General features: G+C 38.1%; 2 protein-coding genes and 1 pseudogene across 2 annotated transcripts; all 3 read left to right on the top strand.

Annotated features, from left to right (window-relative positions):
• The first annotated feature begins 1,836 nt into the window (after positions 1-1,836).
• On the top strand, positions 1,837-2,208 carry LOC112082007. Its single transcript, XM_024149090.1, has one exon. It carries the CDS (start codon positions 1,837-1,839, stop codon positions 2,206-2,208), a length of 372 nt encoding a protein of 123 aa, XP_024004858.1.
• Positions 2,209-2,292: 84 nt separating this feature from the next.
• Positions 2,293-3,345, top strand: LOC112082006. Its single transcript, XM_024149089.1, has one exon. The coding sequence runs from the start codon at positions 2,293-2,295 to the stop codon at positions 3,343-3,345; it is 1,053 nt and encodes a 350-aa protein (XP_024004857.1).
• A 4,563-nt stretch (positions 3,346-7,908) lies between these two features.
• On the top strand, positions 7,909-11,638 carry LOC18029318 (annotated as a pseudogene).
• Positions 11,639-14,504: the final 2,866 nt, after the last annotated feature.

The raw sequence follows: 14,504 nt of genomic DNA, 5'->3' as shown, positions 1-14,504 counted from the left end.
CGGGAACATTTGCCAGTGTTCCATGTTTATTTTTCGTCTGAAAGCAAGAAGAATCTCTCATCCTTCCCTTATGTTAAAATTTTTCAAGCAGAATAACACACGTAAAAACCACACAATCAACTTAACAATCGAAATGCATCAAATAACTTATCAATGATGGGTTATTATTTTCAGATGATCTTTTCTTGTGCAAATGACGACGCCAACTGTTTTGGATAACCGCCACGGTTTTTGGACTCTTAAAGGTTTTATTGATGATTGTTCATTAGCTCTTCATGCACAGTTGGCCTTGACAAATTAACCGAGCCGGAAAAATCTAACCAAACTGAATTGGAACGTATCGAATCAAACTGTAACCACCATAAATACTCGAATCAATCTTAGACGATCACATACTGTATATGAAACTAGATAACTACCCGTATATATGCAAATTTAGAATAAGATATTTTATAACCCGTAACAAACTAAATAAAATATAAAAAATAGTAAACAAAATGAGATCGTCCGTGAAGATACATATTAAATAAATTTAGAATTATAAAATTATTTAAACACAAAACAATGAAATTATAATAATTAACACATGACTAATGTAACAATAACTCTTTGCATATGCATTAACCTAACGTGAATAATATGAAAAATATATTTGTAGCTTCTATACTAAAAAGATGAGCAAAAAGATTTTTTTTGTTGTAAAAAATTGTATTTATTGTTTAGTTTAAAGAAGTATAATTTTTTTATTTTTCCTTATATACTAGGGTTTTGTTTTTTATTTTTTTATCTATTGATTTTTTTCTTAATCTAAACATATTTTATCTCTTTTTACTTTTTATGATTAGAAATTCATTATAGAATTTCTTTTTCTAATAAAATTATTTAAAAATATGATTAAAAATTTATTAAACACATGTCAAAATCTGGTCGTTTATCTTGACATGTATCGCGTAAACAAGTTACTAACTTTGAATCATTCGTCTTTATATAACAAGATACTGGAACATTAAGGATAACCAAAATACCTGAGATATTATTATTTATTTAAAATATTAGTTATATTTAGAAGTAAAAACTAAAATACAGTAAAAACTCTATAAATTAATAACATTGGGACTCTTATATTTTATTAATTTAGAGAGTTATCAATTTATAAAGAAATTAATTAAACCAAAACATAAATTTGAGACAAAAAAAATTTATTAATTAATCGAGTTTATTAATTTATCGAATATTAATTTATAGAGTTTCTACTGTACCTAGAATCAATTATAAAATGAATATATTAATTAAGTTTAGACTGAAATAACTGCAATATTCTAAAACTTTTCGTTATACTCTTTCTGTTTTAATATTAGTTATTTTGATGTTTTTAGTTGTTTCACAATTGTTTTCAAAATTTATGCAACTTTTATATTTATGGGAAATTGTGTTACCAATTATATTTTACGATATATTTATGACTGGTTAGATTATTTTTAATTTATTAACTAATACTTTTTAAAAAAGTAATTTTAATAATTTTGGTGCTTTTAACTAAAACAATTTCAATTCTTAAATTGGGATCACGACTCCCCTTTTTTATGCTTAGGACTCTCTTGTCGATCTAGAGTCTTTAGTTTTTAGGAAAGTGGGGCTTTTGGTTGGGTTTTTTCCCCTTAGTTTTTTCGTTAAGAGTGGATATTTACAAAATTTTGGTGAATCTTTGGGAAATCTTGGTGTTTGCAGTAGGGTTTGGCTAGTTTTATTGTGTGTTCTTAAGCGCCGTCATCAAACTTTCAAGAACCCTAAATTGGCTAAACTGAGATTTCGTGTTTTGAAAGTCACCACGGCGTTATGGCGAGCATTGACAATGCGATGATGGCTTTATCCATCGAAGAGGAGGAAGAGGTACCCTTTGTGCTTCCAAACCTTCCGAAGTACTGCTCCAGTGAGAGAAACATTCTGAGCATTATGGGGAGAACTCTGAATCCATCGTGTCAGAATATGGCGGATTTAATCTTGGATATGCCAAGGAAGTGGCAGGTTTACGATAGGGTTCGAGGGGTGGCCCTATCAAGTGAACGATTCCAGTTCATCTTCAAGTACGAGCATGATCTGGAGGAGGTTCTCAAAAAGCGTGTATGGACTTTCAATGAATGGTCTATCATTATTGATCAATGGGTGGAGAAACCACCGGATGATTATTTGAAGTTTATGCCGGTGTAGATTCAAATCCGGAATATCCCGGTTAACTACTATACCGAGGCCTCGATCTATGACTTGGGAAGTATCATTGGGGAGGTTAAAGAGATGGCTTTTGATCCAAACAAGCCACAGAGCAAAGATTACGTGCGCGTCAAGGTGAATTTTGATGTTTCGAGACCTGTGCGCAGATCAAAGGAAGTGATCCTTCCAACTGGGGAGACTACGACAATTTGGTACGACTTCGAGCGAATCCAGAAAAGATGTTATAATTGTCAACGTTTAACTCATGAGAAGGATAAGTGTCCTATACTTATTAAGATGAGGAAGGAGAAAACAGAGGCGAGAAGAAGGAATATTGTTTTAGAAAAAAAGAAGTTGGAGCCAATCATTAAGGAAGCTGATCCCCTCTTTGGTGTACTAACAGAGGAACAAGTGGGTAATGATCCCAATTCAGGAAGACCAAAGATCCACCCGGAGGTGTTGCAGGAGATGCGCTTATACTTGCTGTCAGCTGAGGGGCCAGAAAGGAAGATCAGAGAGGAGAAAATAAAGAAGACGTTAATGGATCTCAAGCAGGACTCGAGGAACCAGAATATGGTGTTAAGACTGGAGCCTGGACCGATTTTGACTTCGTCTTTGGATAAGGAAAAAGGGCCTATTTATGAAGGTGAATCAAAGGACAAACTCCCTGAAGACAATGAGAAAATCAGTGGTTCAAACAAGGGTAGATCAGAGGAGAGGGGAGAGAAGTTGATGTCATCAGCCATAAATGCCGGTTTAGCGATGATACGGGGTAATGTGGCTTTGGCTGTGGCTTCGGAGAGAGCTGCAGGTAGTTTAGAATCGCAGTCGTCTGGTTTCCAATCGTGCTCTGGGGGTTTTGAGTTTGGGTCCTCTGAAGGGAGTTCTTCTGAAAAAAGGGTAAGGCGTTACCAACCGAGAAAAAAGAATGCAGCCCCAAGGAAAAGCTTACAAAGCAGATCGAAAGCAAAGATCAATGATATAGCTGAGAAGAATGGAGATGTAAGTCTGGGTGTATCCCCTCAGAAAAGAAAAGCTGATGGAGTTGAGAAGGTGGTGGCAGAAAGCAGGTCCAAAATCGCAAGGCGTAACAACTTGGAGGCGGTCTCGAATGAGGGACTGCCGTCGGCCCAATGAGCTTTATGAGCTGGAATTGTCAAGGCTTGGGCCGGACACAAGACTTGACAATTCCCCATCTCAAGGAGATGCGTCAAAAACATTTCCCTGAGCTTTTGTTCTTAATGGAAACGAAGAAATGTAGAGATGGTGTGGTTGATCTTCAAGCATGGTTAGGGTATGAACGGGTGTTTACGGTGGATCCTATTGGGTGGAGTGGTGGTTTAGCTCTTTTTACAAAGCACAATGTGATGGTGGAAGTGAAGTTTGCTGATAAACATCTCATTGATTGCTTTGTGCAATTCGGAGCTTTTGAGTTTTTTATTTCCTTTGTTTACGGTGACCCGGAGGTTAAAGGACGTGCTCACGTGTGGGAAAGACTTATGCGGATTGGTGTCCAGAGGAAGGAGGCTTGGTGTATGGTGGGTGACTTTAATGAGATTTTGCATAATGGTGAGAAGATTGGAGGCCCTAAAAGAAGTGATGCGTCTTTTAAACCTTTTGCTGAGATGTTGCAAGTGTGTGAGATGACTGAACTATTGGGAGCTGGAGATGGGTTTACATGGGCGGGTGTAAGACATAAACACTGGGTTCAAAGCAAGTTAGATCGGAGTTTTGGTAACAAACAATGGAGACAGGCCTTCCCCCAATCAAACCAAGTTCTTTTTGGAAAAGCTGGGTTCAGATCACAGACCTGTTCTGGTGAATTTGTTGAATAGTCAGCGTGCGTCCCACGGTTCTTTTCGCTTTGATAAGAGACTAATCGGGAAGCCTTTAGTGCTGGAGGCTATTCGATCGGCTTGGTTAGGGAATCATCAAACGACACCTCTCAGTTTGATGGACCGTATGGGTGCTTGCCGGAAAGCTCTGAGCAGATGGAAAAGAGAGAATCAGAACAATTCCATGGATAGAATAATGAAATTACGACATGAACTGGAGGTAGAAGAGTCGGCCTTATACCTGAGAATGAACTATCGCCAAGAACTGAAAGCGGAAATAGCAAAAGCATATAGAGAGGAGGAAAAGTTTTGGCAACAAAAATACAGAGAGAAATGGGTGCAGCTAGGTGACAAAAACACAAAGTTTTTTCATGCATCGGTTAAGGCTCAGAGGAACAGAAATAAGCTGGAATTTTTGGTTGATGACCAGGGGATGAAAGCGACTTCGACGGGCTCGATGGGGGCGGTTGCAGGGAAATACTTTCAAGATCTGTTTACATCATCAAGACAAAATAATATCGATGGTTTTTTCAATGGTTTTCCTTCAAGGGTAACATATCGTATGAATGCAGCTCTCATTAAATCAGTATCAATCTCTGAGGTTAAAGAAGCTGTTTTCTCTATTAAGGCGGGTAGTGCACCAGGAGTGGATGGAATGAATGGTCTCTTTTTTCAACATTATTGGGAGATTCTTGGTCCACAAGTAACGAAGGAGGTGATGGATTTTTTCGAAACAGGGAGGTTTCCATTAGAATGGAATTACACTCAGCTATGTCTCCTCCCTAAAGTGAATAAACCGTCTAAGATGGTGGACCTGCGACCAATAAGCCTCTGTACGGTCTTATACAAAATCGTGTCAAAGATTTTGGTTAAGAGATTGCAGCCGTGGCTTCCTGATATTGTATCACCTACTCAGTCGGCCTTTGTTTCAGATAGACTGATTACAGACAATATCATCATTGCCCATGAAATGATTCACGCTCTTCGAAGCCACCCTCGTATATCCTGTGAAAACATGGCCGTCAAAATTGACATGTCTAAAGCCTATGATCCCATTGAGTGGGATTATCTAGAGTCTCTGCTTCACGGTTTGGGGTTTCACGAAAAGATGGTATCGTGGATCATGTTCTGTGTTAGATCGGTAACTTATACGATGCTCATCAATGGAGAAGCACATGGCATGATCAAACCGGGAAGAGGGCTACGTCAGGGTGACCCTCTTTCCCCTTTTCTCTTTGATCTGTGCACAGAAGGATTCTCTCATCTTATGCGTAAAGCCGAACAGAGTGGAAAGATCAGTGGAATTGGTTTCTCAGAAGAGGGCCCAGAAATTCACCATTTATTATTTGCTGATGACTGTCTGATTCTATGCAAAGCTGATGAAGCTCACTCTGATGAGTTATACGCAATTCTTAAAGAGTATGAGCGAACATCAGGTCAAGTGATTAATTTCAACAAATCGGCAATCACTTTTGGCGCGTCTATAGATGAAGATACCAAAGCGAAAATCAAGGAAAGGTTGGGCATTGATAGTGAAGGGGGAGCTGGTAAACCCTAAATCGGCAATCACTTTTGGCGCGTCTATAGATGAAGATACCAAAGCGAAAATCAAGGAAAGGTTTGCCAGAGTGTTTCAGTGGGTCAAAGGTGGACATGTTGAACTATATTCAGGAGAAGATGAAGTCAAGGTTTCATGGATGGTATGGGCGTTTTTTATCTCAAGGAGGGAAAGAAATTCTTCTTAAATCTGTGGCAATGTCCATGCCAGTCTATGCGATGTCAGTCTTTAAATTGCCAAAGGTCACTTGTCAAAATCTAACAAGTGCAATGTCAAACTTCTGGTGGAATGCACAAGAGGATAAAAGAAAGATCCACTGGGTGTCTTGGGAGAAGATGTGCTTAGAAAAGGAGCTAGGAGGGCTCGGTTTCAGGGATATTGAACTCTTCAATCAGGCTTTACTTGCTAAGCAAGCGTGGAGACTCATATCGTTGCCAGATAGTTTATGTTCAAGGGTGCTTAAAAGTAGATATTACAGAAACTCGGAGCTGATGCAGGCTGGGGTGGGAAGCAGGCCATCTTTCGCATGGAGAAGCATTTTGCATGGAATAGCTCTGCTTGAAAAAGGTTTAAAAAAGTCGGTGGGATCAGGAGACACAATTAACGTATGGCTTGACCGATGGATTTTTGATGATTTCCCCCGAGCTCCTTTTAGAAGACAACTGTTCTGGGATTTAAACTTGATGGTGGGGGATCTCATCGATCCTCAAACTCGAACCTGGGACAGAGGAAAACTCAACGAGGTGATTGTGCCTGAAGATGTTGACAGAATTCTGCAACAAAAGCCAGCTGTTGGAAAGCAAGATAGTTTCGAATGGGTATATAATAAAAGTGGGGAATATTCGGAGAAATCAGGGTATTGGTTAGGGAGAAAACTAAGCCAATCGGAAGTTCGAACAGAGGCAATGGTATTCCCATCCCTGAATCCGCTCAAAGCAAAGGTGTGGCAGGTAAAAACCACATCGAAAATCCAAGTTTTTATGTGGAAGGCGCTGAGTGATGCTTTGCCGGTTGCGGATGGATTGAAAACCAGAGGATTAGTGGTGGATGAGGTGTGCCAGATTTGCGGTGGAAATGGCGAATCAATTAATCATGTCCTCTTTGATTGTACTGTGGCAAGACAAGTTTGGGCGCAGACAAATTTTCCCTTTCCAGGTGAAGGCTTTCATACGAGTTCAGTCTTTGTGAATTTCTCATACTTGCTCCAATGCCAAAAAGACCAACGGATTCCGGTGGAGATTAGGAGGAGCTTTCCATGGATCGTATGGCAACTTTGGAAAAATCGCAATGCTTATCTGTTCGAAGGGAAGCATTATACAGCCACACAAACAGCAGAGAAAGTGTGAGATGATTCGAATCACTGGTTTATGGTGCAAGAGAGACACGAGTTGGAAAGAGAGGAAAGTCTCTCTGGTGGTCCCGACAAGAACCAGAGATGGAGTCCTCCTGATTTGGGTTATATAAAATGTAACATAGCGGTGGCGTGGTCAAGACGAAAACATCTCTGTGGTGCGGCGTGGATAGTTCGTAATGCCGATGGGAATGTGCTCCTACATAGCCGGAGAGCTTTCGGAAATGTCGAGAATGTACGAGAGGCAAAGGCAATTAGTCATCTGTGGGCAATTGAAAGCATGTGTAGTCATCGGCTTGAGAAAGTTTTGTTTGCAACGGAAGCAACGGATATAGCGGATGCCATACAACGCCCTCAAGCGTGGCCGGCATTCAGAGGCCAGGTTGCAGAGCTTACTGAAGCCTTACAAGGGATTGTGGAATGGAAGTGGGTAAAGGAGAGCCATATGAACAACTTACCGGCTTTCAAGATGGTTAGGAGTGTCGTAACGGAAGATAGAATCCAATCATATGTGGCTCAGGGTGAACCGGTATGGCTACACGATCTTTTGCAGGCTGAGAAACCGAACACTGTTGTGTGAGGATGCTCTTTTAATAAACTAAAGTTTTTGGAAAGCCGAACACTGTTGTGTGTGAGGTCTGGTTCGGATGTAATAAAGTACTACTTGGTTTCCTTTTGAATTGGATTTCAATAAAAGTTTTCAGTGTTAAAAAAAAAAAAACTAAAACAATTTATATGTATTTTGAAAATTGTCTAGTACGAAAAAAAAGTACACCCGAAATCTGAAAGAAAAAAAAAATCAAACCCGAATGCTCAGGTCTATTGCACAATTAATATGAAATGTCTTGTTAAACTTAGGGCATCTCCATCGCGGGTTCATAGCAGGTTTATAAGTGGGCCTGTGCGCTTTTTTGTGTTAAAATTAATTAAAATCGGGCCATTTCCAGTGATACGGTATGACTGCAGTGATACTGATGATCCTGTATCATCCGAGTATCATCGAATACGTGGCGTGCTATGATTGGTGCGTGGGTTCAGGGATGAACCCCGAATTACAGGTTCAGGATGGAGCTCACTTTTCGATTCAGGTTCTTCACTGTTTCGAAAAAAAAAATTATTAAACAATTGCTATGATACCCACTTTGAAGATCAGCAATGGAGATGGCCTTATAGAGGCTTATAAAAAATTAGTACATTTATAATTGAGGCCCAGCACAACTATAAGACACCTTAATTACGTCAATGTCTTCACTAGAGGAAAGGAAGTCAACAACTACTACGATGTAGAAGAAGAAAGAGCCGTCTCTGTTGCCATTCTGGAGAAGCAGTCGACCCCAAATCACTTCCAGATGATTTGCTATTGAACTGCTTCGCACGCATCTCTAGATTGTACTATCCGACTCTGTCTTTCATCTCCAAGCGCTTTTGATCTCTCCTTGCTTCACCCGGGCTTTACAAAACCAGGTCACTCTTGGCAACACCGAGAATTGTCTCTATATGTGCTTTACAAGGCCAGATCTCTCTTTGTTTCATGGAAGCTTTACATGGCCTGACCATAACGCTCGCTGGTACACCCTGTGCCGGAAACCTAATCAAACTGTGAAACCTTGACCTTATTAGACCGGTTTGATTTTCTTTTTTCTTGTTCAATTTAATTTCTATTGTAAACAAAGATTAAAACCTCTATATAAACCCACCTTTTTCCAGAAAACTTTATCTCCTTCTTTTTTTCTCTCTTTCTCGACACCAGTCTCCCCTCTATCTCCTTGCGATTTCTCTTCTTCTTCTCTCCATGCCATGCTGCTGCTACTCCTCTTCTCCATGACGTGACTCTTCTTCTCCTCCTCACTCCTTGCTGCTGCTGCTCCTGCTCCTCCTCTCTTGCAAACGCATCTCTCCTCTCTTTTCCATCTCGGCCTCCTCCTCTCTCTTCCGCGTCCAAAATCTCCTAGCTCGTCCGATGAGGAGCCTCGTCAGCCTCGTCATCGTCTTCTACCGCCACTGCCACCTCTGTGGTAACTGTGAGGGTCGTTTCTTATTCAACTCATGCATTGAATGAATTAGGGTGTAGATTAATCATTCTTCATTTTCCTTTCCAGGTTAGCATTGGATCTAGTGTCTAATGTTACTCACCCTTCCTTTTCCTTTTCAGATTAGCACTGGATCTAATGTCTAATGTTATTGTTGCTACACAGGCGTTTTTGGTCCTGGCATTTATGTTGCTCATCATTGGACCAAACCAGGTGGTTAACTGAATGAGGTTAGACTATCGACCTAACAGACCTGATTCTCAGTTATCTCAAGAGATCCAAGATAGGAATATTACAAAGTGGTATCAGAGCTCTGAGAGACTTTTTATTTCTGTCCTAGGAGGTCACGCCCACGGTTTTGACGTTTTCACAAAATAAAAAATGTTTTGATTTAAAAACATGGATACCAAAAAAATAAAGAAGAAGAAAATGATCATCTTGGGATTTCAAAACTGGATGCATGACATGAGTTTTAGTTAGAAATTATGCTTTCTTGAGTGTCTCTTTTTCTATCTTCTATTTCTTGTTTGTTCTTCCCTACTTTCAGCCGGAGATTCTTCCATATTCGTCAGACATTGTGCAAGAAGGTCACGCCTCTTCCTCAAAGAAAGTTTAGCAAAGAGCCAATTATCATTATGTGTGAAGCAAATGAAGATCCATCTTTTGATAGACAATTTATAAAAAAAAAAGTTTTCTTTTGGAGAAGTATTTAGATTTTTAATTTCCTGATTAATTTTACACTACAAAAATGCAAGTTAAAAACCTACGGCAAATATCATCGTTAAAGCGTAAGAAACAGCCTTTTCTTACCCAATACCTACAAAAATAAGTTATAGGAAATCGGCCGTCGGAAATTTTAAATGGTAGAAAAGTCGTAGGAAATTTCCTACAAAAAATACAGATATTTTGGTAGGACTTTTTTCCGTAAATTTATGACCAGAATCCTACCAATATCCTGATATTAATTTTCTTACGATATTTTACCTTTAATTTCAAAATTGAATTAATTCCAAAAATTATTTTGAAATTAACTAATTAATATTAATTATAAATTCTAATTTTGTTTAAAAAATTATATTATATTAAAATCCCAAACTGGGAAAAAGAACTGGTTTACAAAAATATTAAACCGGAAAAAAAATTAAACCAAACCAACTAAATACTCCTCTTTTGACTTTAAAAAAAGAAATGATTTGGTTTATAAGTCAAAATGTTTTTGCATGCATTGCATTCCCTTGAACTCTCTATCTCTCTTTCACATTTTTGTCTACAATGCGATTCCGAACCCTAAACTTCCAGCACTGTGGCGAGTCAGACGTTGCAACCAAATCATTTTTGCAAAAATCAAGATCTCCTCTTTTCGTCTTTTCCTTCCTTTCTTCACCATAAATTCATGAACAAAAGGAAGGAGCTGTCGTAGACGCCAACCCAAATTCCACCACTTCCTGATGATTTGCTATTGAGCTGCTTCTCATGTGTCTCTAGATTTTACTATCCGACTCTGTCCCTCGTCTCCAAGCGCTTTTGATCTCTCCTTGCTTCACCGGAGCTTTACAAGGCTAGGTCACTCTCAGTGGTGGAGCCACATTGTCCAAGACGGGGTCATTCGCCCCAAATAATTTTAAAAAATTAGTGTATTTTATTAAAGCCTAATATCAATGCCTCCACTCCTAACATCATATATACATCTATTTGCCCCCAATGAAAAAAATTCTGGCTCCGCCACTGGTCACTCTTGGGGAACTCCGAGAATATTCTCTATGTGTGCTTAGGGTTCACTACTCATTTTCACTGGTACATCCTGTGCCGACAACCTAATCAAACCCTAACAATGACACTGGTGGGGAGAAGAAGTCAAGTGGGTATGTTTTGGCTCTCCTCGCGATTCCCCATACTCCTCAGGCTCGCCCTTCGGGTCTTGTGGCGGTTGGTTCAAATATCTACAACATTGAGCGCTCCTCTTGGGTCTCGGTTCTAGATTGTTGGTCTCACACGTGGAGCGCTTGCAGGAGAAGTTATCTTCACTTTCTGCTAGCTTCATTGATCAAAAGATATATGTAGCAGGAAACATTTTTGAAGGTGTCTATTACTGCAAGAACTGTTCGAGGTGTTCGACACAAAAATACAAATTTGGGATCCTGAACCCATCCCTTGCGACTACAGTTTTGTTTACCCTAGAAGCGCATGTATTGATGGGAAGTTCTACACGAATGCTGGCACAGAGGTGGTTGCTTACGATTCCAAGGAAGGTAGGTGCATGGGACCTGGATAGAGGAAATATGAATGATCATATGCTTTTTGATTGTTATTGAGAGATTGAAAACGTTTTTTACTCTGCTTATTATGGAGTGTTGAGATGGTATGGCACCAAGGCAAGAATGTGGAGATATGTGATGGGGATGGAAGGACTACCTGAGTTCTCTCGTAATGCTTTTGTTAGATTGGCTGATTATGGTGGAAACATGGCGGTTTTGTGGGAAGGGATTTGCTTGATTCTAGGCCTGGTGGCCTCTATCAGAGGAAGATTTGGTGTGCACAGGTTAAGCTTATTAAAATCCTTTCGCGTGTAATTGTAGGGATAGTTAAGTGGTGTGATCATGTGCTTACGGTCCCTAAATCATATGGTCTCGTGAAGGTTCTTGCTGTTACGGTTTGATGAATATGGATTTGTCTCTTGTTTCAACTAATAATTTGATGTCGCTCTTTGATTGTTAAGCTTATCTTGGTGACCAAAAATTGTTTTCCGTGTTGAATAGACCGAGTTCTCACACATTAAAGAGTATTTAATTTGATGATTGTTTATAACTTGAGTGGATAATTTTTCACCGGAAAAAGATTTTGTTGTAATGGGTAAAACAACCTTTGTTCACATAACCTTGCTCCACAATTAGCTTTTTGTGTGCTATATATATTTTATAAGTAGAGTCGCTAGTGCTTTTTGTGCGTATTTTGATACGATTGCATTACTTATACATAAATTTAGGTGTCCTGTCCGTACTTTGCGTAGGCTCCCGAGAGGTTTAAAATTGTAAAACAAAACTTTTTATTATGTGAATTAAGAGAATTAGAACAATTGAGACGTATATAATCAAAATAAAACAAACCCACAAAATGAAACACCCAAAATACAATACTAAATAAGTGTATAAAACCCACTAATCAACTGAACTAATACAAAAACAAATTCTTCATTTCCACATAATGGTTATTCGTTTTCATTTTTTTTCCTCTTCTTTATCTTTTGGTTGTTCTTCTTTACCGTTTTTTTTTATTATTCTTCATTGTCTTCCAACTATCCAATATCTGTGTCGGTAGATCGTAAATATCAATACTCTAATACCTACGTAGAGATGGCACGATAATCACGTTCAAAATATATAAGAGAAAAAGAATGCACGTATGCACTGTAAGACAACAAAAAGCAATGACCAGTTATAGTCAAAAGCTTAGACAATTACAATATGTATAAACAATAAGAAGAATCATGTATAAAAAATATTATTTTTGATCCTCTTTGCTTTTTCTTCTTTTTCCCCTTATTTATTTTTCGGTTTTCTTATTCTTCATCTTTTCATTTCTACTTCTTCTTTCTCTTCTGATATGTCTTCTTCCTCGTTTTCTCCTTCTTTGTTCGATTCTTCTTCATATTCTTTATCTTTCAGTTTTTTCTTCTTCGTATTTTCCTTTTTATTTTTCATTGTGTTTGATCAATTTTTCCTGTGACTTTTTTTCCGGGTATTATTCGTATTCTTCTTTCTTATCCCATTTCAGTGTATTTTCCTCCTTTCTCTTTGAATTTTTCTTCTTTATCTTTTCCATCGAATTCATTTTTTTATTTTTCCTCTTATTCATCATTCGGAGTTTTTTCTTCCTCGTTTTTTCCTTCTTCTTCTCCATCGTTTTTGACTTCTACTTCTACTTCTTCTTGTTACATATCTTTCAATCTTTTTATCCCTCATCCTTTTCTTCTTCATCGTCTATGTCTTCCCGACTTTATATTTTGATTTTTCCTCACATTTTCTTTGTTTCCCAATTTTTATTGTATTCATCTTTTCAGAATAATTATTATTCTGATACATATTTTCTCTTGTGTCCATATTCTGATTTGTTTAGATTTTTCTTCATCTTTTCTTTGTTTCTCAGTCTTCATTGTATTTGTCTTTTCAGAATGATTATTATTCTGATTCATATTTTCTCTTGTCTCCATATTCTGATTTGTTTACTTGCACGGACAATGGTTTCATCTCTCTCTCTATGTCTCTCTCTCCCACCCTCTCCTCCTCTTTTTGTATCTCCTTCACTCCCCCTCTTTAAATTAATGATAAATTCTACAATATAGCTTTAGCCTTATCTCCTCAACTTCTCCTTCTCTCTTTTGTTCTCTTCGTTACCTTTAAGCCTTTCGTCATCTCTTTTTCCACTTTTTTATATCAATCACACATTTCTTTGCCACCCAACTATCTTTCCTCGTTTCATCCATTGTTTTCTTTAGCTTCCGTGTTTTCCTCATGCATTTCAATCAGGGGTTCAGACTCGTTTTAGTATTGTCGAATTCAATGTGTGAGGGCTCGATCAATCTCTGTTGGCTCGTGTTCAAGGAAACCAGTGAACTTCAGAAACACATAACAATCTGATTTGAGTTTTTTTTTTTAACATAGAAACCTATTCGAGATTTCATCTCATTCTTTAACTCTTATTAGAAGATACAATATGAGCTTTGTCTTGGGTTTTAGAGAAGCAATCAAAGGATGGACTGTTTTAGAATTAAATTTGATTCAAAACTAAATTTTTAAAGCAACAGAGAGTTATACGACACAAGAATTACTTGTTACACATCAAAACATATGAGAAATGCAACGTGTGAGTATGTTCATTCTTCAATTCACAAGAATTTCAGTCATCTATGTTTCTTAGATTCTAGTGTCAGAGAATCATCAATTTATTCAGTACTCCGATGAAGCCTGAAACACTAAAAATTTAGTTCCAGCAAGCTGAAACACATTACAAAGATGATGAAAATTACGACCGGAATATTTCTCTAGCAAACATTCTTTTTCCTCTGTATTGGTGACTCTCCTTCCTTCAGCTGGTTTTATCTCTCACCAGGGGTTGAAAAAAAAACCAATGAGTTCAGTAACAAACGATGAAACTAAGAAGTGGGTCAGGGATTAACTATAATATAATTCAACACCAATTCGATGGTGCCATTTGCAATTGGTTTGCACTCTGTTCTTAATACGATTGTTGTATATCAACACAAGAACTTGACATGCATAAATATTCTAATCACACCGAATCTAGTCTCGTTGTCACCTGTTTTTCCTTTGCTCTTTGAAGTTATAAGACATCACATTCCCGTTCATCGACTTACCAACAAAGATATTGCTGTAATGCCTGATAGGTGTAGTCTTAAGAGTAATTTAATATTTTTCTGATAAAAGAATGTGTTGGGTAAAAATCAAAACTATAAAACATTTTTTTCTTGAAACAACATAATTGTCTTTGGGCAGAAAACAATAGGA

This window comes from Eutrema salsugineum, unplaced genomic scaffold, assembly GCF_000478725.1.
Source record: "Eutrema salsugineum unplaced genomic scaffold, Eutsalg1_0 scaffold_1, whole genome shotgun sequence".
NCBI lineage: Eukaryota > Viridiplantae > Streptophyta > Magnoliopsida > Brassicales > Brassicaceae > Eutrema > Eutrema salsugineum.
This window is presented reverse-complemented; position numbering and strand designations above follow the sequence as displayed.